General features: G+C 36.4%; 1 protein-coding gene across 4 annotated transcripts in view; it reads left to right on the top strand.

Annotated features, from left to right (window-relative positions):
* PUS10 (pseudouridine synthase 10) overlaps nt 1-27,062 on the top strand; it is a 54,589-nt gene that overhangs the window by 16,735 nt on the left and 10,792 nt on the right. For 3 of the 4 annotated variants that reach the window (XM_045514376.2, XM_045514375.2, XM_045514378.2), the window contains exons 5-12: nt 12,451-12,485; nt 15,695-15,806; nt 17,896-17,957; nt 18,254-18,299; nt 20,336-20,400; nt 21,773-21,858; nt 22,884-23,033; nt 26,444-26,500. In XM_045514376.2, the coding sequence (XP_045370332.1) occupies nt 12,451-12,485; nt 15,695-15,806; nt 17,896-17,957; nt 18,254-18,299; nt 20,336-20,400; nt 21,773-21,858; nt 22,884-23,033; nt 26,444-26,500 (613 nt within the window). The remainder of the gene's footprint in view (nt 1-12,450; nt 12,486-15,694; nt 15,807-17,895; nt 17,958-18,253; nt 18,300-20,335; nt 20,401-21,772; nt 21,859-22,883; nt 23,034-26,443; nt 26,501-27,062) is intronic. The other variant, XM_074341178.1, reaches the window with a different exon arrangement.

Here is a 27,062-nt window from a genome sequence, read left to right as displayed (position 1 = left end):
CTATATGTATATAAAGTGATAGTTTATATGTGAAACAGCCGCACCACCACAATGTGTACTTATGTTTTAGGAGCAGCAAGATACAACTCCTTTCTTGGGAAAACAAGGGGCAGTAGCTGCCATCATTTATGGAGCATTTGTGTGACAGCATGCTGTGTGTGCGCTTTCATTTAATCTGAACAACCCCTTGAAGTAGTACCTATTTTACAGATGATGAAACTGAAACTCAAGTTGACATTGCTAATAAATAACAGAGCTGGGATTTAAATACTCGTGTATCCAACTCCAAATTACATGCTTCTGATTATTGCTATGCCCTTCTTACTGCCAACACTGTGATTTGGTCAGGTATCAGAGTGGGTTATTGTGTATCTGTGTTTATAGGAGAGACTTAGTCTACGTTTTGACCCCCACATTCCAATGGTGCAATATCCTCAGTTAGGGAAAGGATTCTTGGTTGAAAAAGAGGAAAAGAAGAAGAAGAAGAGAAATGGAACCAGAGCTCTTCTTATTTTAACAAAAGTAGTAATTTAACAAGCATGATGATAAACCACCAGTTTATTTGGTGATTCTCTAAAACTACAACTTTGAAAATAAAATTAAAATTACATTTTCTAGTACTTACCCACCACATTTGTGTTCAAGTTTTGTTATCAGATGACTGGAATACGTACAGAAGGGGTTTTGAATCAAATATCTTATTATAGCCAATATCTTAAAATAGAGGAATTTCTAGTCATTTTTGTGAGGAGCTACTTTGATTTTCTTTTGGTCTTAGGAAGATTGGTATGTGTGTGTGATGATGAGTTATTGTGTTAATCCCTTAATAATTAGAAGTGGGAATGCCAGTTAGGCTTTCAGCCAGGTTCTTTCGTCATACACACGTCCAAATGTCCAAGAAGAGGGGGCTGGTGGCAGGTACCACCCTGATGTCAGACAAATCCAACTTCATTATCGACTTTTCAGAAACTTCTTTAAGAGCTAGTACTAGTACTCCGTTAACTTTAAGAAAAAATAAGGATCCGTTAAATTGTTTTAGACAAGATTTGTCAGTTAAGTAGTGTAGATCATTGGTAGTGCTGCAGTTGCTCTTGCTGCTTTTAAAAAAAAAAAATTAGGTTGTACTGCTTAAAATACTGAAAGTTATCTTTACAAATCTTTCCTTTTAAATGTTTGTTTTTCCTTACCAGTATTAATACAGGATCAATACTACTGTAATCTAATTTCTGGAGTAGATACCATTCAAGGAAATGTTTATCTGAGAATTTTTTTTTTCTAAGAAAACCTGAGTATTTTTCTCCTTGCCATTATTTTTATTATGCTAAGTTTTCCAATTTTTTAAATGTGATAAATATTTTTCAATCATTTTGGACACTCATCATTCGTAAAATCTCATGTGAAAGACCTTAGTTGAGCATTAGTTTGTCACTTCACAGTGGTGCTTCCTTTTTATTGCTTATAGCTTTTGGTTGAACGGTGAGTCAGAGATTAGCTGGGTGGATGGCTGTCTCTACAACCTTAGCAAGAGTGCTCGGAGCAGGTACTGGCAGAAAAAAGAGGGCGAGTTTTTTATTTTAAAAATGTGTATTATATATATGGCAAATTAAAGAGTCACGTTTTATTTTTGTTGTAAGTTACAAGCTATTCAGATAAGTAGCTGTTGAAGTATTGATATGACTGAAACTCTTGATCCTTTTTTCTGGTGGAATCTCAGTTTATTTCTAAAGTAGTTGTTAAAATGTTACTGTGAGTATCTGGGCAGATACAATGCTAGGGGAACTAACTTGGGTGGGGAGAAATAAAATGGACTTTATTTAAATGTAGTCATGAAGCATACACAAGGAAATGAAATAAAATAGATGCATTACTATCAACACAGGTAGCCCTTTTATATTTATATTAAGAACCATATCACACCTATTAGAATGGTTATTATAAAAGAGACAAGAAATAGCAAGTTTTGGAGAAAAGGGAACCCTTGTACACTGTTAGTGAGAATATAAATTGGTGCTACTACTATGGAAAACAGCATGTAGATTCCTCAAAAAATTAAGAATAGAACTGCGATATGATCCAGCTATTCCACTTCTGGGTATTTATCCAGAGAATACAAAAACAGTAGTTGAAAAGATATATGCACACCTATGTTCATTCAGCATTATTTACAGTAGCCAAGATGTGGAAGCAACCTAAGTGTCCATTGATGGATAAATGGATAAAGAAAATGTGGTATATATCCACAATGGAATTAGTCATAAAAAGAATGAAATCTTACCATTTGTGCCAACATGAATGAACCTTGAAAGTATTATGCTAAGAGAAATAAGTCAGATAAAGACAAAATTGTATGGTTTCACTCATATGTGGAACTTAAAAAAAAGAATGAACAAATAAAATTAAAAAACAGTAAAATGCAATAATGTTACATTATGTTTCTATTTACTGGTCTCAGTGCAATTGTTATATATCTGTTATGATAATACAGTGTTATAATTTTTGTCTTAAAAGTCATGCATATCTATTATATTGATACCCACAGATTTACCATTCTGGTGCTCCTCATTCTTTCCTCTAGATCCACATTGCAATCTGGTGTCATTTCCTTTCATGTGACTCATGACCCCCAGTGAAAAAGACCCTCATTTTACCATCTCCAGAAGTAACTCTAGTCTTTTACAGGAGTTAGAGCAGATATTCACCTGGATGGGTGGAGTGGTGTTGCGGATTTGAGGATCTACCTTTTTTTCAAACAGATTTTCAGTCAGTCTTCCTTATTTTGCTTCTCCTACCCCCACTTCCAGAATTCCTTGGTGTTTATTCCTCGAACTTTTGTTGATTGTGGAATATCAGTTTCCCTTGCTGCCAATTTAGGATTCAGGGTTTTTTGTTTTTGTTTTTGTTTTTGGCTCTGATAAGTCCCTTACCACTCCCCTCTGCTTTCCAGCTTCCAAATTTTTGCTATTCCCTACACTCTCACTGTCTCCATCCTGGTCGATTTTATGCTCTTTTAACAAATCTCTTTACTGTTGTTTTAGAGGATTAGCAAAAGTGCACACTTGAATTTGATCTTTTCTCTTTACCCAGAAGTCCGCATATATTTGTTTACTTTAAAAATACAATTTTTGCATTTGTCTCATTTTTATTATAGTTACATTATTTTTATTTACTACATTAAACAAATTACTGAGACCAAAGTATACCGTCTTTCATCTGCAAAGACAGTATATTCTTCATCTGTGAGGTTAGAAATACTTTTTTGTATGGTGACAACACTAATGGAAATCTACCAATTTAGTTTTTATTTTACAAATTAATTATGTGGAAAAATATGAAGACAAACTATGTGGAAAAATTATTTATTATAGAGTTTATTCTTTTTTGGGGGCAGTTAATAGTAGGATTCATACCCAATAGTGACCCTAGGAATTTTAAGGTTATATTGTAGAGGAGTGATAGATGGAAGAGAAAGGTAGGGAAAATTAATTACCACGTGGACTTATGAGTGTATTAAATAATAATTTTTGACATCTCATGCACTTAGGCCTTTTTTTTGTTTAGTTATTTTAGCTTCTATTTTCATACCATATTGTACAAATTAGTGGTGGTGTAGGAATAATTTATTACCTTGCCCTTTGCTAGAAATGCACTTGAAATTTCCCACACACCAAAGGTTTGTCATTAGATCTTCTCTTCAGATAGTCTTCACCAAATTATTCTTAGGAATCCATGGTTCCTTTTCTCTTCTTTTTCTTTCATTGTGTCTATCTCTTTCTCACCTTTCCCTCTCTCCTCCCCTTTCCCTCCCTGCCCTCCTCTCCCCCTCCAATCCTCCCTTCCTTCCTCCCTCCCTTCCTTACAAATACTACATCAAAGTGTCCTAATAAAAATATTGGCAGGATTTAAACTGGACAGGATTTAAAGTCCAAGGGCCCCTGCCTTTCTCCTTTCCCCTTTCCTCAGAATATCTTACTGCATTTTGTTGTTGGGTGTGTGGTTTGATCTGCCTTGATATTTATTTGCCTTTATGTCTTGCACACATGTTATGCACCATTCCTAGCTAGAAACTGGCCTCGTGCGGATGCTGTTCCGTTCTCAGCTTCACAACAAATCACCTTCCTTAAACTTTTAGACTAAAACTAGAACTGAAAGTTTGGAAGGGGCAAGGCTTGAGGAAATCCCCTTTCTCCTTGCTGTATCTCTCAAAATTATTTCCTTTGTCCTGAGGCAGAGGATGTACAGAGGCAGGTTGAGCAATTGCCTGGACTTTTATAATAGCCTCCTAAAAGCTGTCCCTGCTTCTATGCTTGTCCTCTGCCACTTTAAAAAGTAAGTTAATTTGTGTCTTTTCTTTTCTTACCCTCCTGTGTCTCCCCATCTCCCTCAGAATAAAATCAAAGTCCTTTAATTGCCTGCAAGGGCCTGTACGGGCCCTGCCCTACAACTACACCTTAGTTCACTGACTTCATCACTTGATACTTGTTTTCTTCCCTGACTATTCCAGCCACATTGGGCACAGCAGGCATACTTCTGCCTCAGGGCCTTTGCATTGCTGTTCTCTCTGCCTAAAATGCTTGTCCCTCAGATGTATGCATTCCCCCACCTCCTTCATATCTTTTTTCAAGTATTTCCTTCTCAGTGAGGCTTTACCCTCACTACCCTATTTAAAATTGCACATTGCTCTTATTCCATTCCCCTTTCCTGTTTTACTTTTCTCCACTTGACTGCATTTTACAAGGGGAGGGATTTGTGTCTGTTTTGTCTACCAGTACATGCCTAACAAACATGGGCACACAACAGCTATTTGTCATTGACTGTGGTCACCCTGAACCACATCCAGCATGTGTTGCCCAGGTCCCCAGCATCAGCAGTGGTAATTTATAGCTACCCAGTGATCAGAGTAAAAGGAAGAAATGGAGAGTGAGAGGAAGGAGGTCTTTCCTTCTCCTCCACCCTTCAGAGGCCCTCATACTTCTTTGCTGATCGAACACAGAACCTTTGAGGTTGAGGTATTTTACATAGAGAAAGAGTGAGAAGGTTATGTTCCATAAGCAATGTGGTTCTGGTGTCCTTTTCATTTCTAACGGTGTTTGTTGTTGCTAAAGTTCAGTAAGTACTTTTAAAACTTTTTTCCTTATGTACCCTTCTCCAGCCCCAAAATAATTTTGAGAAACTGTGTACCCCCTCACATATTTTTAAATTAACATCAGAAATGTTTCACTGTAAGTTTAAATGTTATCAAATAACACTGCTTTTAAAAATGTTTCCATTGGAAGGTATTCACAGGTGAAATTATTTCTGAGGTTTGTTTTTTTTTTTTAACTCCAGCCCATCATTCTTTACAAAAACAAAAACAAAAGTAATAGAGATAGATAAAACAAGATTGGCAAAATGTTGATAATTTGAACCTGGCTTGAAGGGTACGTGGGAATTTATGCATTATTTTTTCCACTTTTGTGGTTTCTTACTTTCACGATAGAGATTTTCTTCAAATGACTAGTGATCTCTGTCCATTCATTTAAACATAGAACATTAAACAGTGTTTGAAAGTCATGTGTTTATGGAGTGGAAGGATGGTGCTTGTTGACTGGGTTTTACTGGAGAAGAATAGGTAATAAACTGACTTTTTATATGGAAGGACCGTATCACATTATATGAAAAATTTCCATCAGAAACCATCCAGTTTATCCAAAGAAGAATCCTCTAATCTCCCGTCCAGAAAGGTATAAGCTAGGCAGCCTCTCAGGGTAGCCAAGAGCAGGGCAGGAAAGGGGGCTGCAGGTCTCTGTTCAGCCTGTAAACTCTCACTGACCCCCTCCTCTTCCTTGCAGGGCTTCACCAGCTGTCCTCTTGCCCAGGGCTCCTGAGTATAGACACCTCTAATTCAATTTCCCAGAATATAAATCTCTTGCTTGGTGTCAGGGAGGGGACTTGGGGGTCTATCCGTTCTTTATACAAACCTTCAACCATTCCCTCTCTTTTTAGCCCATGGTTCACCCTCTATTGTCTTAGGCTTCCAGGCCTCAGCTTTGCTGACACTGAGGGATCTGCTTCCTGGGCTCTGCTACGTTCCACTCCTGCGTCCCCTTTATGTCATGTGTTGAGAGTTGGAGTGATATGAATATTCTTATTTAATTGCAGATGGAGTTTCCTTTTCTGTTTTTCATTCTCCTGACTTTGACATGATTTTCCAGAGAAGTGGGCAAAAAGGGCTTTTGTCCACCGTCTTGAAGCCAAAAGTCTGATTATTTTTTGTAACATTCTTTTAGTGTATTTAAAAAGTAACATCTAAAAATTAATTTTTTTAATTTAATAAATTCTTATCCCTAAGAATACATTTAGTGCAAATCAAGTACAACAGAGGGAATGATTCCAGTTTTGTAATTTTCCTGTGATAATTTGGAATAATTTTTAGATCTTCTCTTTATAGAGTTTTTGAGTTATTTTTTGAAGAGAGCTTTTCCAACAATTAGCAGTTTCTCAGCAATTAACAATTCGTTTGTCTCTTTGGTATTCCAAAACTTACAGTTTACCTTTAAAAGTTCTTTGTCTTGGTAGTTGTTTTGAAGTAAAACTGAATTTATGACTACTGAAGTGGAGCGCGTTGATGCATTGAAGCCTCTGGAATCTGCAGGTTCACTTCACACTAACTGGCGTTTCAGTGAGGATGCTAGTTCTCTAAAATCAAATTCTAGGAGGAAACACATTTGCACCCTCAGCCACACCCAGTTGCTAACAGGTATTTGTTGAGACGTCTTTGCTTCACTGATGCTTTGAACTCTAGAGTTACCTAAAATTCACTTGTCAAGTTATCCCCTCGTTAGCACATGACCCTGAAGGACAAGACTGAAGCACGTCTGTCTTTACATCTGTCTCAGAGCCTCTTACTGCAGCTATGCTAACTTCTCTGACCCTTCCCTCCACCGCCACTGCTACCCCGCTTTCCCACCCCCATGGAGCTTCCTCTTGTGATTATTTGCGATCAGGTCCTTCAGAGGTAGGCAAACATCAGCATCTGAAGTATTGGAAAAATGTGGTGGAAATTCTCCTTTTTAAAATTCACAAAACAGAAATAGTATTCTCTTGAAAACTGGGTCAGTAGAGCTGTACCTAATTTGACCCTGCAGATTTATTCTATCTTTACTGATTTGTCCTAGCTGTTCTCCTCTTGCCTTGTCAGAAACAAAATATTCAACCTTTTTTTAATGTTATCTGAAAGTTTTTATTGCCAACAGTAGTAGGAAAAGCTGAAGTGAGAAGGTTTTATGTCTTACGTCATTTTCTTTTTTTCTCAACCCTGGAGGGAAAGATAATGTAGAGGATTGGAGTGGGTTTTTAAACATGACTGACAGAATTTTTATTTATCAAAGGAGACACCCAGACTCAGTGTGTTAGTCATTACATCACAGGTCTGACACCAGAGATTCTGGGGATTGAGGCAGAAGGTGGCGGCAGTGAGGAGGCGTGGGGGTAGCTAAGTGGTAGAGTCAGGAGTGGTTCTAGGAGTGTATTCGCCCTCCCTCTCTTTCTGCCACTACACTTGCCACCAAACCTGACACGAGGTGAGGACTGGGCTCTAGTGAGGTAGGTGCCTAAAGTATTGCAGGCTGGGGGGTGGGGAGGAGGAGGAGAAGCAAATATTAGGCAGTTTTGCTGGGTGGGAAGAGGGAAGAAGATTTTCTCGTGTTACTGATAGCATTATTGAGCCTAATTCCTAACTGGCTATTTGTGTGCAAGAAAAATACATGTGTGTGCGTGCGTGCGTGTGTGTTAGGAAAAGAAGAAGGAGCCGGGGATAATACTTCTAGCTGCCCAAACAACTGTTGTCATTGCCCTGTTGGTGCAAATCTCTATTTATATTATCTTCATTATTATAAATCAGTCCAAGAGATGTGTGAGATTCAAAAGACTTTAGAGTTTTAAGGGTATTAGTGGTAATTTAGAAACCCCAACATCACTGCTGATCACCAAGTCCTGCCGATCTGTGTCTTCGTTATCTCTTAAAGCTGCCGCCTCCTCTTCATTCCTACCACCACTGCCATATATATTATTTTTTACTTGAATTACTGCTTTATTTTACCAAAAGTCTTCATTTCCCTTAGTTCCTATCTTCTTCCTCTAATTCACACTGCAACCAGCATGAGCATTCCTGAAGACAGGAGTGATCATGCTACTTCATTGCTTAAAATCCTTCTGTGGCACCATATTGCCACATATTGTGTAAAATTGAAACCCCTTAACATGGGTACAGTAGTTTTATGATCTGAGTCCTGCGTCCTCTTTTGCACTTTACAGCCACACATCCTCAACTCTTTAGGGACCACTAACTTACAGTTCCCAGAGCCTTCCTGATATTCTGTGGCCTTTGCACTACAAGATTTCTTCTGTTTGGAACATACGTTTCCCATTCTTTTTTTGTTGTTGTTGTTGTTCTTGGGTTTTCTCTCAATTCCTTTTTTTTAAACAAAAACATTTTTTATTGAGTTATAGTCATTTTACAATGTTGTGTCAAGTTCCAGTATAGAGCACAATTTTTCAGTTATACATGAACATACGTATATTCATTGTCACATTTTTTTTCGCTGTGAGCTACCACAAGATCTTGTATATATTTCCCTGTGCTATACTGTATAATCTTGTTTATCTATTCTACATTTTGAAATCCCAGTCTGTCCCTTCCCACCCCCCACTCCCTACTTTCCCCATTCTTCATCCAGTTAATTCTAAATAGCTGATCCTTCAAAGCTCAGATTAGGTGTCACTTCTCCTACAAGACTGAGCTGAGGATGTCTTAAATGTCCCTTTAAAATATGTCCCTGTCACAGTCCCCACCACTCTGTATTTTAATTTTTATTAATACTATTAATCACCATTATTAATATTTTATTATCATTTTACTTACATTTATTCTCTCCTAGTTCATGAGTTCCCTTATGAGCATGATCTTTCACGTCTGTTAAAGATATCACCACATAGGAGGTAGCCTGAAAAATAATGAAGCGTTGAGCCCCTTCATCTTATAGTTGAGAAACCAAGGCTCAGAGAGGTAAGCCACCTTGCAAAGTGATCACACAATATTTAGAGGCATAACCTGCATTTTAGTCTAGTGTTGGTTTCCCTCTTTCAGAAATTAAAGACTCAGGTTTCTGTAAGGGCCAGATAGGCAACAAATATGAGAAAAGTGGGTGATCTTTTTTATAGTCATTCCAACATCTTTCTGGAACATATGCCTGTCTCACACTATATTTTCGCATGAATGATAAAGAAATATTTTAGTATAAGAAATATTTTATTTTCCTCTAAAGCTATCATATAAGAAAAAAAGTAGTGTAAAGATAGTGGTTATATTGTGACTTGATGAATTATAGAAGATGGAATGTTGTTTCTTCTTTGCACTGTCATGGGAATTTGTATATACACAGTGTGTCACTTCATGTTATAGTTTCAGTCTTTGGATTTGTGCCCTGGCTTGGCACCCCAAATCTGCTGATCATTCCAGTTTCATCTCTAGTCATTGAACCTCTGCTCACATTTATGTACATACATACATACCCTAAGCTCCAACTTTACTGAATTGTAATTCCCCAACATGTCATTTTTAATGCCCCTCTCTCTCTGTCCTTCCTTCCTGCCACCTCTGCTGTCACCACTCCCATTGTTTGATGCTGGATGAATTCAGCTCAGAAGTTCAGAGTTCAACTCAGAACTCTAAGTTAAAAGCCATTCCCAGGCATAGAGTTTCCATGATATGTGTATACAGGTATATGCCTCTGTGTGTGTGTGTGTGTGTGTGTGTGTGTGTGTGTGTGAATGAGACCAGAGTGCACAAGCACTTTAACAAGCATGTTATTCACCTGCCCCATTTAGCAAAGCAGGGTCTAGGATTAAATCCTGTGGCTCCTGAATTTTCAGGAGGTGACATACTGCCTTTGGTATCAAATTTGATTAAACTTGATAATGTTAAGGCCATATGGTTCTGAGGGGGAGGAAGAATTAAATTGCTTACTCTAGAGAATGATTTTTTTTCCACTGACTAAGGAATAGAATATTTATTAAAATTATCTTGGTGACCTGAAAGGGAGAAATGTAGTTCTTTTTCCTCAGCAAAAGCAGGTCCAGGGCATTATTAGCACATGGTAAAAATTGAATAATTGAGCAACACTGACTTCTTTGGGATTCAGCCTTCCAGCCCCTGCTGTGTGATTAGTTCAGTCCAACCTGCTGGTATGCTTGAGCAGGGAGCCTGCAGAGGATTAAGAAGGAAAAACCCTGTAGCAAATCTCACGTACTGAAGACATTTGATTTAATTTTACATGTTACACATGGTAATCTGGTTTCCATTGGCAACCCCCAGCTCTGCCCTATTTTATAATCAGAGGATGGCAGGATAGATTGCAGATTTGATGGCATCACCTGGAAGTGATCATATAGAACAGTTTGCCTCAAAAGAGGGGAGTAAAAGATCTTTAAAAAGGACAGAAGAATCTGAGTCCCCTTAAAAAAAAAAAAAAAAAGAGGACAGATAGTTCTCTATAGCTCAGATACCCATGAGGATTTCATTGACAAGGAGGGTTTCAGAACTACTTATAGCAGAGTCATTTGGGATGTGGGGGAAAGGGATCAAGCCTTGTAAATCTTTAAAGGGGTGTAATTTTATTATTTATGAATTGTGGATAAGGTTTTAATTCAAAAATGGCAATAATAGTTACCATTTATTAAGTACATGCCAGAAACCCTACTTGGTTCTTTACATACACAATTTCATTAAATCCTCATAATTTCTCTGCAAGGGGAATATTACTATATATTACTGTCCCTTTATAGATGAGCAAACAAGTATTTAAGGTGTGGAAGCTGAAGAGGAATGGTGGGGCAACATTAACTCCAAGGTTTCAACTTTAGGAGACCATTATTTTTTTCTATGATCTCAATGTCTTAATAAGTCTTAATAGCTTCTGTTACAAAACAATATACTAATTAATGTTCATTAGTGATGACCTTTAGCCATCCAGAAATGTTTAATTACAATCATCTTAGTCTAAATCTCTCATTTTACACATTAGGAAACTGAATACCAGAAATCCAGTAAAGCCTAAAGCAAGGTCTTCTGACTCCTCGTAATTTGTGTATTATACCATGCCTGTACACTTTCAAAGAGGGCTTGAGTAAAGGGAATGAAAGAAGGAAGGGGTCCTGCAGCACTATAAATGGTATTAGTTTGCGTTAGCAAAGTAAACAAGTCAGAAGGCACTGATGAGACACTTAGGCATTGGGAACAGTTCTAGTTCTTACCTAGCTAGTGATTAGTTTGTTCTGCTTGGCTCATGTCTGAACCAAGTAATGCAACTAATGTTTCCGAATGATCATAAGTCTTTAAAATTCTCTGGTGTCCCACCAGCCATTTGAAGTTTAAAAGGACAGGGCTCTACATATGAACCACAACAGCTGTTGGCCTGTCTATCTTCAGGTCTTGAAATGGGTGTGACTGGCCATTTTTGTGACATGTAGAAGCAGGGACTACATATGGTATTTTATTGACTTAACACAGGTATGCTTCTGTCATGTTCACAAAATGCCATATATGAGGCATGTATTACCTTTTTTAAGGTGAAAACTATAGGAGTCTAATGGCAAACTGAGAAATCTTAGTGTCATACATTTACTATGCAAAGCATTTTACGTGAATTTGATTTAATCTTCATAACAACCATGACTGTTACTGTCTTCATTGTAGCAATATTTTCAGCCTTTTATTAATCCTTCCCAGAGCATTTTCTCTAACATTTTATTATGAGAATTTTCAAACCTACAGCAAAGTTGAAAGAATTGTACAGTGAAAACCCATACACCCACCTAGATTCTCTACTTGTTGCTATTTTTCTTTGCTTTATGATCTATCTAGCCATCAGTTTATCCACCTGCCCATCTTAGTTTTTGTTGTATTCCGGAGTTACAGACATTGGTACATTTTACTCCTGAACACTTACATGTGTATATCATTAATTAGTTTAAAATGTGTTAGCCTTATGAAAAAAACAAAAACAAAAAACTGAGTCCTTCAATTCTGTTTTGGGGATACAGCATGTACTCAGTCACTTTGGGCTTTCCCCGATGAGACAGTAAGGTATTTTAAGAAAAAAATGCAAGCTACTCATGTTAAAAAACACTTGTAAGTCATTAATGAGAAATAGACATCTGTAGGGAGGAGGGGATACCCCTGTTGAATTCCTAGGCCCCAGCAAGCTAGCATTGCAAAGTGACATCTTAACCTCATTTCTGATTTTAAATGAGATTGAGGTCATTGCCACATTTCTCAACACTGACTCCTCTCCTGAAAAGGAGAGTTTGATTAGCAAATTACTTAAGCACTTTGGTAATGATATTGGAACCGAATTTCAATGAACCTTTTTTACCCTTTTCTCTTCTTCCTGGGTGTGACTAAATTGCCTACAGCATGCTGCATGGTTGCTGGTAAAACAGGAAATGGGGTAAGTAATTTAGGGAATTTTTACTACCATTTAAATATAACCTACCTGATTCTTAAAGTACTTTTACTACTACTATCTCTTTTTTTTTAGAGTGAGTTCACTAGCGACTAGAGAAATTGTCACAAGGAGAAAATTTTTATTGTATGTATTTAGTTGTCAACCTTGCTTGGTTTTTTTGCACAGTATATTAGTAGTCTATTAAAGCAGATTCATTTTTTATAGATTTATCATGAATGTAAATCATATTTTATATGCATTAGGCACTCATATAATGTAGTTTGGCAAGCTATTTTAAAGGAACACATTTTACACTGGTCTTAGAAACTAAACTATAAAACTAATTATGCTATTAAAAAAATACATAGTAAAGCCTTACTTAAGGCAGAACACCAATGAGTTTATACAAAGTTAAGACATAGAAAACATAGGTCCACAGTCCTTTATCTGAAACCCTTGGTGCCAAGTGTGTTTTGGAACTTAGAATTGTTTAGATTTTTGGAAATGTAGTGTTAAATGCCATATGTAACATACCCCTCTCCTCCAGGGTCTGGGGGTACTATAGAATCAAACACATTAATATTTCTGCAGTGAAACATGTGAATAGTCACACTAAATTCAGTAAAGTCTAAACAGCCTCACATGTTCAAGTCAGTTTGGTTGCCAACTGAGTTAAGAAAAAAATCTTTAGTTTCCCAGAGCTTTCTGGATTTTGGAACTAAAAGTTTTGTACACATATGAAAAGAGCCATGTGACCACTGGAGGTTCCTGTGTACCCTGGAAAGAAAACCAAAGAAAGAAATACAGATTTCTGTATTAGAATTTCATACTTGGTGATTTATAGGAAAGGTAATTGATTTGGCTTTTGTGTGTGTGTTGTATTTTGTATCAGCATTTTTAAAAGGATAATAACCACATATTTATCAAAGGTTTCGGGGTCCTGTTAAATTAAATAAATCTCCAAGTCTTGTGATTCTGGCATAATAAAATTTGATCCTATGTTTGAGAAATTTGTTAGCGTAGTCAGAGTATGCTATTTTTTTTTTTTTTTGCTTCCAGTTTCCATCCATGTTGCTTGCTGTTGTTCCTTATTGAAGGATTTTAAACTAAGCTGAGTTCTTAACGCTCCTGATCAATGCAGAGATACTAGAAAATAAAAAAATATATATAGAATACTAGTCTTTCCTTCATTGTCCCTAGTTCATTCTAATATAAAACATTGTGGAGGAATTGTCATTAAAGAATTGATTCGTGGAATTTAGGGGAAGATGGTTCATCTTTGCTCTGGAATGGTTGTCCTGTTGTATCTACAGCAAAGGTGATTGCAGTTGAGCTCCTCATCAGTAGATATCTGACAGAGGAGAGAGGGAAATGCAGTTACTAAGGATTAAATTGGTACTGAATTCACTTTAATGATTCCTCTAGGACCATGAGTCGTAAGTTAAGGGCCTCTGTGAAAACATGTACCCTAAACTATACAGAAAAGTTATTAGCCACATTCAATTTGCAGGATTGAAAATCTGGCATTTTAAGTATTGTACTTTTGCCTTAAATGTGAGGATAAGATTTCCAAAATGTCTTTTAACCCTTTCCTATAACTCTTTAATCTGGAAGGAAAAAAATATTTGTAGTTGAAGTTTTAAACTGGACTAAAATGCTCTAAATGTATTTCAAAGACTATGAAGGACTTAAAATACCAGTTTTCTTAAATACATAATGAGTAATGTTTTAACCCATTTTTAGGATTGACATTGGCTGCAACACTTTGTACTCTCTAGAGTCCAAATAATTTTTAGAGAGTTTTTCATTCTTGTGTTTTCTGTTTCAACTTGTTATTCTTTAAAATGTGTGCTTATACCTTAATTATTTACTTTTTAACTCTGATGCTATTTTATGCGAATATCATTAGTTAAACTGATACAATATCAAGATATCCTTTCAAAATACCTGAAATGTTTCTCATATTCAGAGAATTACGAACAGTTTATGAAGCTCAAACACTTAGTGTTTGAATAAGTCCTTAAATGTAAAAAAGTGATTTAATTTTTTGTCAGATATAGGATTTACCAGGTATTTCATTGTTAAGCCACAATCCCAGAGCATATGAATGCGTTCTGTTTAAGCAGTTATATTCTCAGCTGGAATAAGAATGGGTAAATCAATTATTTCTTAATTTGTATTTTTAGAGGAATATGGTGTCTCTCTCTCTATCTATATCTATATATCTATATGTTTTTGATCAATTAAATATAGCTGTTAGCTGAATTACTTTTTGTTTTCTACCAATAGTTAGTAGCATCTTTTGGTCTTGAAGAATTAAATTACAATGGGTATTGACTATAAGTAGTCCTTTCTATCAGTGAAAATTTAAAGAAAGGATTCACAAATTGGCTTAAACATCTCTTTTGTTAAAAAAAAAAAAAATCCTGTTAATAGCCGTGGGACTGATGTGAAGTTATAATTATTTGAATGATATGGGCCTGTTAGTTTATTAGTGACATTGCAGAGTAGAGTTGTTTTAATATTACCATACCATGTTTTTCTTTCCTTTGAGCTCAGTTTCTTTGTATCTCAATTTTAGGTTTCAAACTAAAAGCTCGAAATCATAATTGGGACTTCCCCAAACCTATTTATTGGCTTATGAGTAGATTTTGGGAGGAATGTCAGATTTTTATTCAGACATTTATATAATATTAAGTTGATGAGCATTTTAGAACATTGATACTTTAGGATTTAATTTTTCTTCTTTAGTAGTGAAGAAAAGTACAGCTTTTACATTGATTTCCCCAAAGTAAGCCCCCATTATGAGGAAGAGAGTAGATGCAAAGATTTTTTCTGGTCTGGATGAGATTATTGTAATATACAGTTTTGTAGTTTCTGAGCAATAAAACAATCCCATCTGTTCCCCCTTTCCATCTTCTGATGTGTAAGTCCTGGAATCTGGCAATTCTAGCTTAGATAAACTCATTAGAATGTTTTTGTCTTTGAAACTTTAAAAACTGTCTTATATGCAGTTTCTTAATTCTACTAGAATATAGGTCCTTGAGCTGAAGAATTTTTATCTGCTTTGGTCTCTGCTTTCTATCTAATGTGTAAAATAGTGCCTGGGACATAGCAGGTATTCAATACATACTGTTTAATGATCGCGTAAAGTTACTGCTTTCATGAAAATGAAGTTTTCCTGTCAATGAATTAATTTTTATGTTATTCAGAAAGCAGAGTCTGTCGCTGGGAAGAAATGATATAGTTCAACTAAAAGAAGCCTACAAATGGATAACTCATCCCCTGTTTTCAGAGGAACTGGGTGTTCCCATTGATGGAAAGGTATCAGGTCATCAGCATTATAAATTTTATTCTCTGGGTTTACTAGTTTTACTTTGTTATGTGGGAGAGTTTCGGTTAGTCAAAAGAATCTTCTCTTTAAATAATCCAATGAAGGATTTTTAAGCTTTTAAAAAGTTAGTTTCTAATAATCTTAAATTGAGGTTAAAGTTTTTCTTTTTCTTTTTTTTTTTTTTTAAGATTTCTTTGTGATCCAAAACACTTATGAATATAACAGGTACAGTGTTGATCTTAAAAGGTTAGAAATGAATCTATACCTTTAGTATATTTATAGTTTAATTAGAGAGACAGATTTACTGATCCAAAGCAATACATAAATAACTATGAACAAGCGTAGAGTCAACTTTAGACTATTGGCTGATCTTGTTTTCAATTATGCAGACGGAATCTATTCAACTGTGGTGAGCATGGGCTCAATCTATCCTGCCTTGTTTGTATCTCAAATCCCTCTGTTTAATTTTAAGCCGGACTGCCTTTGAAACCAGAACACTTAGCCACCTCCCTATTCCAGGGCAGACCTTGCCTCAGTCTTTGGAATGGATTGAATTTTAGGGATGAGCTTGATAGGTTTCCAGATGTGGAAACAGGACATATTCCCAGCTCATCTTAAATTAGATTTTAATAGTGTGGCCTCATTGCTTCATCATTTTGCTTGAAGGAAATTCCCTGAATATCAGATACACCCCATTCAAGTAAAATCACAAAACTATCTTTCCAAGCTAAATAATTAAAAACTTTTTCATCATTCTGGATAATATAGCTCTGTTTCCTCTGTTAGTAAGAATAGACTCTTTAAACTGAATACTGAGAGAATAGAGAATAAAACCACTTCACAGATAGTATGAAGAGGAAATGAAGTAATGAAAGTACTTTGGAAATTAGAGAAGTCATTGATGCAAAATATTTTTACCTCAAATTTCAGTTTGAAGCACAGATAATTTTACATGTTGAATCAGTGAGAACAGAAAATAGAAAACAAAAGCTGCAATAATGTTCTAGTAGATTCAGGATGAATAAAGGTTTCTGAGTAAAAGGAATGTGTTGTAGTTTTAATTTTATTTTGTAGATTAGAGCCAAAAAAACCCCCCAAAAAACTATTCACTATTGTGATTCTAGAGTAGCTAATAAGCTTGCTGACGATCCAATGTTATCAGTAAATATAGAACTCAATAAAAAAGAAAAAAATGTTATATTGTATGACATTTATATCTTCTTCTCAATGTGGAATTTTGTATAATCTCCATGGAGGTAAATGTATATAGAGTACGAAAGTGTGCTTTTTATGTGTACAAGGATGTTCATTGTATCATTTTTTAATAACTTAAAAAGAAACTCTTAAGTACAACTTAAATGTCCAACAGTCTAGAGCTGAAAAGATGTTCATGACATAATATTAATTGAATTAAGCAATTTTCCAAAAGTCTGTTTAATATCCCAAGAAGTATATACATTTATGTTTATATTCATAAAAATGACTAGGAGGAAACATGCCAAACTATTACTACAGTGGAGTGGGATTGAAAACCCATCCTGTTTTATTATTTTATAATTTACTATGTATTGCTTTTTAAATGAAACAAAAAATTAAGATCTTTCTTTTAAAAGTCAAATCCATTTAAGAAGTTTGAGCACTTAAATAGAGCCTCTTTACAGAGTTTTTAAGCATGAGCATAAAATGCTTTTTGCTTTTCTAATAATTCTAATCATAGTAGTGACAGGAATAATTCTTCATTTCTTTCAGTTATCTCTTTCCACTTCCCTGAATTCTCATTCATCTTCATGCCTAATTTATATATATGTACGAAGAAACATACAAATTTATTTTAAAATTTGTTTTAATCTTGTTTTTTTGTAGAATCACTAGTAAATTGAGCTTTCGAATTAAAAAAGAAAAAAGCTATTTCCTTTACAGCTGCCTGTGAACAAGCTGATTTGAAAACAGTTGTATTTCCAGTTTTCCTTGTCACCCTTTTTCTGAGCCATCTTTGAGTGTTAATTTCTATTTCCATTCATAAGTTGTTAGATGTTGGTTTCCCTTTGCTCATTTTTAAACTGTCTTTATAATTTTTAGAGCTTGTTTGAAGTGAGTGTGGTCTTTGCTCACCCAGAAACAGTTGAAGATTGCCACTTCCTGTAAGTTACAACGTAAACAACAATGCCAATTGTGCAACATTGCTAATACTTTTTGATTTTCATGAAAATAGTATCGCTCTTCTTTCTAATGAGCATATCAGAACTCATGTCTTAGTAGGTTTAAAATGTGCTCTCTGATATAAGGGTCTAGGCAAACCAATGTAGCTCATGTAGGGATTCATTTTGTCTGCTTCTAATATCCTGAGTTTACCCTGAGTTTATGTTATATGAAATATATTTGAATTGTATCCACCCCAAACTCATTAATCTTTTATATTAACTTGAATTTTACTTAGACGTGCAATATGCCCAGATTGTTTCAAGCCAGCCAAAAACAAACAGGTAAGGATTCCTGCTTCTTATTCTTTGAGTTTTGTTTGAGCTGAATATTCAAATTAACAACAAACAGGATATACATTAGAAATGTTGGCAATCTATTATACTAAGAATCAGTCTTTAAATATTTCCATTTGCTACATTCGTTTTCACTTTTTTCAACTCTCAACACCTTTGCCTCTGGCTAGGAAGTCTTAACGTGCAAACATTTTCATGTTTGTGTCATTGTCTGGATTGTTTCCCCAAGATTACATCATTTGGGAAAACATGCATTCAACTTCAGCAACATTCTAAACTTTTGTCTAATATTCATTTTCTAGAAATCAGTGTTTTGAAAATACAATCCAAAGTAAATTATTTTATTTAGGACAGTCCTGAATTAATAGAGGCACATTTGCAAAAGGGCATTTTATTTAAACTCCCCTTTACTGTCTGATGTGAGCTGGTGTTTATGTTAATGAACAGATTAGTTAGCATGTACTTTTAGTTTCTATTATCTAGGATAGAATGGCATGACATGATGTTGGCAAACTTTCACAGTTACTTAGCTAGTTTTGTGCAGACTCAGGCATTCCTAGTTTTATTGACATCCGTTTTGCTATTGTGGTTGTTGAAAAGAATGTAAGTTTATTGTAAAAGATACATCTTTTGGTCTTACCTCTTGCTTTGACTAATTTCTGGGCCTTTTAGAACTTTGTAGAGGGGAGGGTTGGCATTGGTGGGGTGGGAGGGGTTGGTGGGGGGATTTTGTAACATTTGCCAAGTGCCCTGTGCAGAAATAATTAGAAATGCAGACCAAGCCTAAAACACTGCTTCCCTCCTCTTCTCACATCATGGTACACCTGGAACATTACCATGTTTGGTCAGCACCCTGAGGTGAACAGATGAGACTGCTCTAAGTTAGAAACAGCAGGCCTGGGGGTTCTCACTGACCTAGACCCTGCCCCTCAGCCCTTGTGAACTAAAGGGATCTTGGCATAACTGTAGCTCACTGCTTTGCCGTAGTAAAGGGAAGCTCTGCCCAAATGACCTGTAAGCAATACTTATATTGAACATCTAGTTTTACTTTTTGTTATCTTTGAGGAAATATACAAGTACCAACATTAAATAATACAATAAAGAAATTTTTGTCAAAGCATCACAGACAGCACACCATTTGGCAAGTACACGTCTTAAATGTAGTTTTCCTGCCTCATGGCTGGGAGTAAGCTGAATGACCTTTTGAGATTCTTTCAGGCGTGAAATTTTGTATCTTAACAAACAGGCACTTAATTTTCAATTCTAACCCAGTGACACCTTGGCGTTCCCCAGAATATGGTTTAGAAAATCATTGCTCTTAATGATCAGCTGTTGAGATTCCTACATTGTTCCCCTTTTTAGTCAAGTGTAATTTCTCATAACGTAAGAAATAATCGTGATTTATCATAGTGGCCACATCTGTATGCACTAATTAGTTCTAGTATGTCTGCCATGTGGTTTGGCTTTTCTTATTTTTAAAAACCCAGAGTGGGATGTTTGTTGTAGATGCCTTTCTATTCAGTATAGTGGATTTGTTTACTTTGTCTGTGGCTGGTGAGTGATGTTGAGTTGTTAGATGCTAGGTCAGGCCGGTTGGCTCTGTTTTACACCCTTACCCTGGCAGACAACTCCTAAATTATATACTGTGGCTCCTGAAGGGATGTAGGGAAGAAAAGATAGACGAATCAGTCTAAACTTCTTTTGAGGTCTGGGAAAAAATACTCAAAGCACACTTCCTGCAATGTCATCATTTGTGTATTTGAAAAGGACCCCATTTGAGGGGGGTGGGACGGCGCGGTGAGGAAGGTGTGTTCTGCCAGGTCTGCCTGGAGTTGCAGACCTGGACTAGACTGAAGAGAAGGGCTGCGGGGTGTACCAGCTGCAGGGCTGGCAGTGTAGACACTTATGTTCTGTTGATTTTCTTGATGCTATTAAGTATTCTTCCCTTGTAAGTGTGGCTTAAAATGATGAAGTTTCTCCAGCCATGTTCTAAATGCCTTTTCTTTTCATTTTACCCTATATAGTCAGTATTCACTAGAATGGCAGTCATGAAAGCTTTGAATAAGATAAAAGAAGAGGATTTCCTCAAGTAAGTAGAAGTATAGAAACAAGGAATAATCATGGAATTTTAGAAGAAAGAGAGTGTTGGAAATAATTGGAATTATCTCTAAAACAAGACTGTATTCATTATATCCCCAATCCCTGGCTCAGTATCTGGCATGAAGTGGTATTCAGTAAATGTCAAATTAATATTTGAATTTATGAATCAAGTCCAACTTCTTTATCTTTTAGAAGAGGATATTGAGGTCCAAACAGAGAGTTGAGTTGCATAAGATTTCAGCTAAGTAATAGAGAGTGCACTTAGAGCCAGATTTCCTGAGTCTCCAGCCTCATACTAGCCTCATTACATCCCTAATCCTGGATTTCCTATTACTGTCCATCTACAGAACAGTGAGAAAAAGGCTCATGAGTTTCCGGTCTTGTTAAAACATGCTGAAATACAGTAAACCTCAGATTTTAATTTTGTATGTTCATTTTATTTAATAAAATATTATCATAGTTATCCTTTCAGAATATCCTTGAATAAATTTCAAACAATGAAGTTATGAGGAAAAAGTTTCATATATTTTACTGACTAAAAATGAGCCTCAGAATGAAAATATTTTTATTAAATTTGAGAAAGTAAAGACAATTACTCTTTACAAGCAATAGTTCCCAAGTTTCTAAGCAATTTCTTTGTTAAGACATCTTGGGAAACTGAATGAAATTTTAAAGACAAGCATTTTGGATTAAGTCCACATCTAGTCATTTATGGGTAGACTCCAGTGCATGGCTTTGGAAGTTCCCAGATTGTGGACTGAGAATAAAGCCATGAATTGCTCTTTCTCGTCTGTCCTCAGTTGATGTTTCTTAGCCAAAGGACAGAGTCTGTCACATTCCACTTTTTCTAGCTCTGTGGTCTGATTCCCAAGGTCGTAGTTGGAATGAAAATGAAGAAGAGAGAAAAATGGTGGAGTACCTTCCTCACAGGTGGGACATGCTCGTGTGACGGGTCTCTGACAGCACACCAGCTTTACCCAAGTGATTGAGGATTTCGTAAGCCAGCAGCAAGTGTTTGTGGGTAGCAAAATGAACCTGGAGAGGCTTCCACCTCTTATATTTGGATTTTTCCCCCAAATCTCAAGGCTGATGTTGGAAATGATCATCTGGGAACATGAAGCCTCCCAAGCATGAAAGGTATTAGCAGAGCCCTCATTTACTTAGTGCCACTCTCATGTATTAAAAGTGGTACTCTAGAGGCCTAAAAAACCCTCATGGTTCCAAAACTTAAAATTAGGAAGAGGCTTAGTCCTTAAGAGACTTGGGCTCTGTGTGTCTGAGACAATGCTGATTCATCGTAGTTTTGTGGTTCAGTATCATGTCTGGAATATAGCAGCTGTAAAATTTATTTTGTTTTGCAGGCAGTTTCCTTGTCCTCCAAACTCACCAAAGGCTGTATGCACTGTTCTTGAAATTGAATGTGCTCATGGTGCTGTTTTTGTGGCTGGTAAAATATTTAGTCTAGAATATAATTACACTGTCCATTTCCTCTCCTTTCTGAAAAACTCAACTGACTCCTATTTCCATCTTATTGCTGTTATTAGTTTCTGATTAGTTAACTCTTTGGAGAAATAGAACTGATAGCCAAGCTTATTTTAGGTCATCTACACATTCTTAAGGATCACTCAGGAGATCTGATATTTAAAATGCCATGCCAAAGGGAACTGACACTTCCCAGGTGTTAATAGTTTTCATCAGAGATGGTCAAATAAAAATATGGGTAGTTGTACAGACCAGAAGCTGGTCAGGATAAACATAGCTGTGGAGAGGATGTTTTATAGCATGAAATCCATCTTGAAAAAATAATTTTATTATCTGCAAAATGACTAAACACTCGACTTCTGCCTGAAAAAAAAATTGTTGTGTTGACTTTCCCAAGAAGTAATCTAGTAGACAGTTTTTGTTTTGAAATCTACAGCTGTTTCATAGTAATAGCTGAAATGAAATTGTTCTTTAGTCTTGAATATAACACCGTGCCCTGCTCCCTGCCTTGGCATAGCTTTGTTCATGAAGCAGTGAGTCATATTCTGTTAGAGTTTTTTGTTTAGGTAATTAACAAAAACTTTAAAATTTCCTGTATTCAAACTCTTTGGAATACATTATCACCGATGACTGTTACACTAAGAGTACTATTCATCAGGCGTAAAAGTACTAGTTGCTCTTTTTTTACTCCTTAGTGTGTTCCATAATATTGTAACTTGTTCAGTCAGCCAATCAGATTAATAAGTGTATTGAGCATTCCCTTAGAACTAATTGATGCGTCATATTTTGTCTAAAGCCCTCTCTTCTATTATTTCTTAAATCTTTTCATTGAATCATCTGTATGTCTGTGTGCTGACTCTCCAAATTAGATTGTAAGTTAGCTGAAGGCTAAGCCTTGTTTTATATCATAGCGTCTAGGATATTGATACTCAATAAATAGTTGTTGCTTTTCTTTTTATCCTACTGTGTTAATTGTACCATTCCATCCAGGCTACTGTTACATTTCTTTGGCAGGGAGATATAATAAGTATTCCAGGAATCTACCACAAACTCCTTGGATAATTGATGGACAAAGGAAGCTGGAATCTTCAGTGGAAGAATTAATTTCAGAACATCTTTTGACAGTATTCAAAGCAGAGAGTAAGTGTTAACGATATTCATATTTTAAATACATTGTCATTCATGACTAGACTTCTTGGAGGTGTCAGGAAAGATTTCTTTATTTTGTAAATCACCGCCAAGTCTGGGCCCCTTGCCTGACAACTTCCTGTGAACAGGGATCTCCATGTCTGAGCTCCTCTGACCCGGGCTGGATTTGAGTCAGGGTGCCTTGAGATTTCTTTCCTCTCACAAGATTGCTGCCTTTTCCTGGGCAAATTCAAAACAATTGAAACTACTTTAAATGAATGCACTTACACTGTGACCCTGGGACACCTCAGCCTCAGCCTCTTTTGGGGAATATGAGAAAATTAAAACACAGCTTCCACATCCAGTGCTTGTTTAAGAATAATCACTGGCAAATGCCTGGCTTCCATCTTAACAGCTAAAATGTACTGGAATAAAGTTCAGGCCTACGGAAAACAGATCAACAGCTGTCCTTTCACAGGGACTTAATGGTAGTTGTGTTGTTTTAATTTCCTAAGTATTAATGAGCCCAGGTTTGTTGGGTGAGTCAGATCCTGTCAGGCATGTACTTTCTTTGTCTCAATAGGCCTGTCAGGTCAAAGGAGCATAAAATCTGGTGATTTCACCTAGGATTAGACTAGAGGAAAGGTACTGAGATTTCAATCACAGGAAACCATGCTGTACATCAGGAAGAACTGTAGGCAGTGAGTAAGTACGATAATACTCTTCAGAGTGGGTCTTCCAGTATAATTAGAACATCTTTTCTTTTCTTTTTTTTTTTAAATAGCGGTACTAGGGATTGAACCCAGGCCGCTGTGCATGCTAACTAAGCATGTGCTCTTCCACTGACCTATACCAACCCACCTAGAACACCTTTTTGGATGGACCAGCTAGACACCCATCCTCCTCTCTGATGAACTTTAAGACAAGCCTGCTTTAGGAATGGCAAGCAGGTGACTGAAATGAGATATTGCTGTCCCTTCCAGCTCTCTGTTTGTCAAGAGGAAAGAGAAGCACTTCAAAAACCACATCCCTCTTATAATTTGTTGCCCATCAGGAAGGTGAGCCCTTTTTAAAAGGACCATTAAGAATTATTTACCAATGGAGAAGAAAGTAGCAACCTAGTATCTTCCAGAATCTTAGCAGTAAAGACTCGGGGATATCGCCACAAGCTTTTACCTACTTAATTTAGTATTTACATGCTGGTCATCTGATAATACTTATCCAAGTTATGAAGAAGTGAAAATAAAGCAGTAGCATAAAAAGTCTCTTTCAAACTCTTTTTTTGGGCCACCTTATTCCCTTTCTGTAAGAAGATTCAAGATTTAATTCTGATTATTTGGGTCCCAAGAGGGCTGTTGGGAGGGCTCTGAGACAGCCATGTTTCCCCCTTGCAATCTTTCATGAAGGTGATTTGTTGTCATTTTTCATTTGAGGAGGAAAAATATTGTCCCCAAACTGAATATAAAGCCAACTATGTGTTTAGCATCTCTAATTGTGTGCTGTGGAAATTATTGAGAGCCACTTGAGAAAAAGCAGACCTCCGGGCGTCTGTGCTAACTGGCTCCTTGGGATAAAATCTTGCTGTTTGAAATCCCTGATTAATAACATCAATTGGCTAAACCTGTACTTCTCAGATATATTACTTGTTACTTCTGTGATTCACATCTAAGAACTCTGGGAAGATGGTTCTGACTGTTGTACCTCTAAGTTTTAAGCTCTATGGAAGTAAACCAGTATTGCATGAAGCAGCCTAGCTACTTCTGTAAAGGTTCCTTCCCCTCAGTGGGAGATACAGACTTGTTTCTCAGTCACTGAACACTCCACATCGTATTATCTACTTGCCAATTCTCCAGTTAATAACTTTGACATACTCTCAAAATCAGTGTCCAAGAAATGTTTTCCTAATACATTTATTACTTTACTTATTGAATAAGTATTTGTCGTATCAGTTCCCTGCTGAAAACTGGTCTATGACTAGCTATAGGATGAAGTCCAAATTATGTAACTTGTTATTCTGAGGCCTTCATCATCTGGCCTCTGCCCATCCTTCAGTCCCATTGTCTGTCTGCCCCCAGGTGTGAGGGCCACTGCAGACTAGCTGAGCCCTTTACAGTTCCTGATCATTCTTTTTTTTTTTTTGTCCAACTTTTATTTTTTATTTTTATGGGGGGCGTAATTAGATTTATTACTGGAGATACTGGGGATGTAACCCAGGACCTCATGCATGCTACGCACGCATGCTACCATTGAGCTATACTCCCCCCAACCTGATCATTCTTGACCTTGGTTTTTTTTTGTTTGTTTTTGAAATAACTGTTCCATTGAGCAGAAGTCTGTAGAACGCACAGTATTAGTGGTACAAGGCAAGACATAATGTGAATTTAGAACAATCAGCTAAATTTTAGACATACATTTCCTACCTGTTCTTTGGCTGCCTGTGGTGGTGTGGTATAGACAGTGGTTAAGAGACTCTGGAGCCAAACTGGCTGGCTGCTTCAAATCCTGACCTTACTACTTACCAGGGATGTGATCTTAGGCAAGTTACTTACCCTGTCTCTGTCTCACCTTCCTTAAAAGTAAAATGGGGATAATGATAGTATCTACCTCATAGTGTTAACATATATGAAGTGTGTGGAATAATGCCTGCTCACGGTCATGTTTGCTGTGGAGATGATGGTGAAATCATCAGTCATTTCTGAGTCTAAGAACATTGTCATGTAACCTCCCCTCCCTGTTCAAGCCTCTTTCCCATTCCAGTATTTGCAGTTTTTAGTCTGTGATGATCTATCGTAAAATGAACACTTGTTTTGTCATGGTCCAAGCTTAGGTTTACTTATATAATGAATTTGCTTTCAGACTCAAAGCTCTTTTTCTTCCCCCCTCCTTCCTTTCATAGAGTTTAATTCTCAAATAATGTTTCTGCTTTGTTTTTCTTTTGTTTTAAGGAAAAGAAAGATAGATTTTTCACCATAAGTTTGTAGTTAGGGTGGTGGTGGGGCCTTCCTGCAAAAAGTGCTCTGCCTTTGGATTTCCCATGCAATGACTAAGGTCTCGCTTTGACATCAGAAACACCTAGCTCTTCCATTTATTCTTGTGATCTTGGGAAAAGTACTTAACCTTTCAGAAACTTGGTGTTCTTTTATTTAATACCTACCTCATAAGGTTATAATAAGGATTAAATGAAGTAATGTGTGCAGAAATTTAGTTCAGTGCCTGGCATGTAGTAAGTGCTCAATAAATGTTATTTATTATCACCTTTGCTATTTTTAGTAGAGACTGGGATTAGAGGTGGGATGATGACTATTCCTTGGGATTCTCCAATAGATTGTTCAAGACAAATTGGGTTTTTGCTAAAAGATGAGAATGAAAGTCTAAGGACTATCATGTCTCTGATTTTTTTTTTCTTTATCTGCTTTCCAAAGGCTTTAATTTTTCATCCTCTGGAAGAGAAGATGTAGATGTGAGAACATTAGGAAATGGTAAGATTGCGACAACATCACTTAACTAGAATTAACTTTCAGATTATCACCCTTTTCAGACAGCAGATTTATTATAGTCACTTAGTCAAAATCAGAGTGGGCACAGCCCAGAGCTGCTGCATGTGAGGAAGCCTTGTGGATTATGGAGCTACTTTTATAAATTATATGAGTATGTTTTAACAGGAATTATTTCTTCAGAGGCCACCTTTTTTGCATACCTGTAGGTTGCAAGAGGCTTTTCTGTGCGTTAACAAAGAGGTGCCTGATATTTTCCAAAAGTTTGGTTATTAATTGTTCCACTTAATAACATTTCAGCAGTACCAGTACAGTTTTCAAAATGCACATCTTCATTTAAAAAGTGCTTCTGCTCTCTTACCCTTTCATTTCTCTCATTTTACATTGTTGAATTGCAAGAAAGATGATGAGAATAATCTTGAGCTATTTGAGATTTGTAATCCCTTTTTCTCATGGAATCTCAGCTTTTCATTTCATTAGTGGACTAGGCTAGGAGAATGTATTTCAGCTTGGTATACCTGGGCATTACTGCATGGGACAACTTTAT

Source organism: Camelus bactrianus, chromosome 15, assembly GCF_048773025.1.
Source record: "Camelus bactrianus isolate YW-2024 breed Bactrian camel chromosome 15, ASM4877302v1, whole genome shotgun sequence".
Taxonomy (NCBI): domain Eukaryota; kingdom Metazoa; phylum Chordata; class Mammalia; order Artiodactyla; family Camelidae; genus Camelus; species Camelus bactrianus.
Note: the sequence above shows the minus strand (reverse complement) of the source record. Positions and strands in the feature narration are given on the sequence as shown.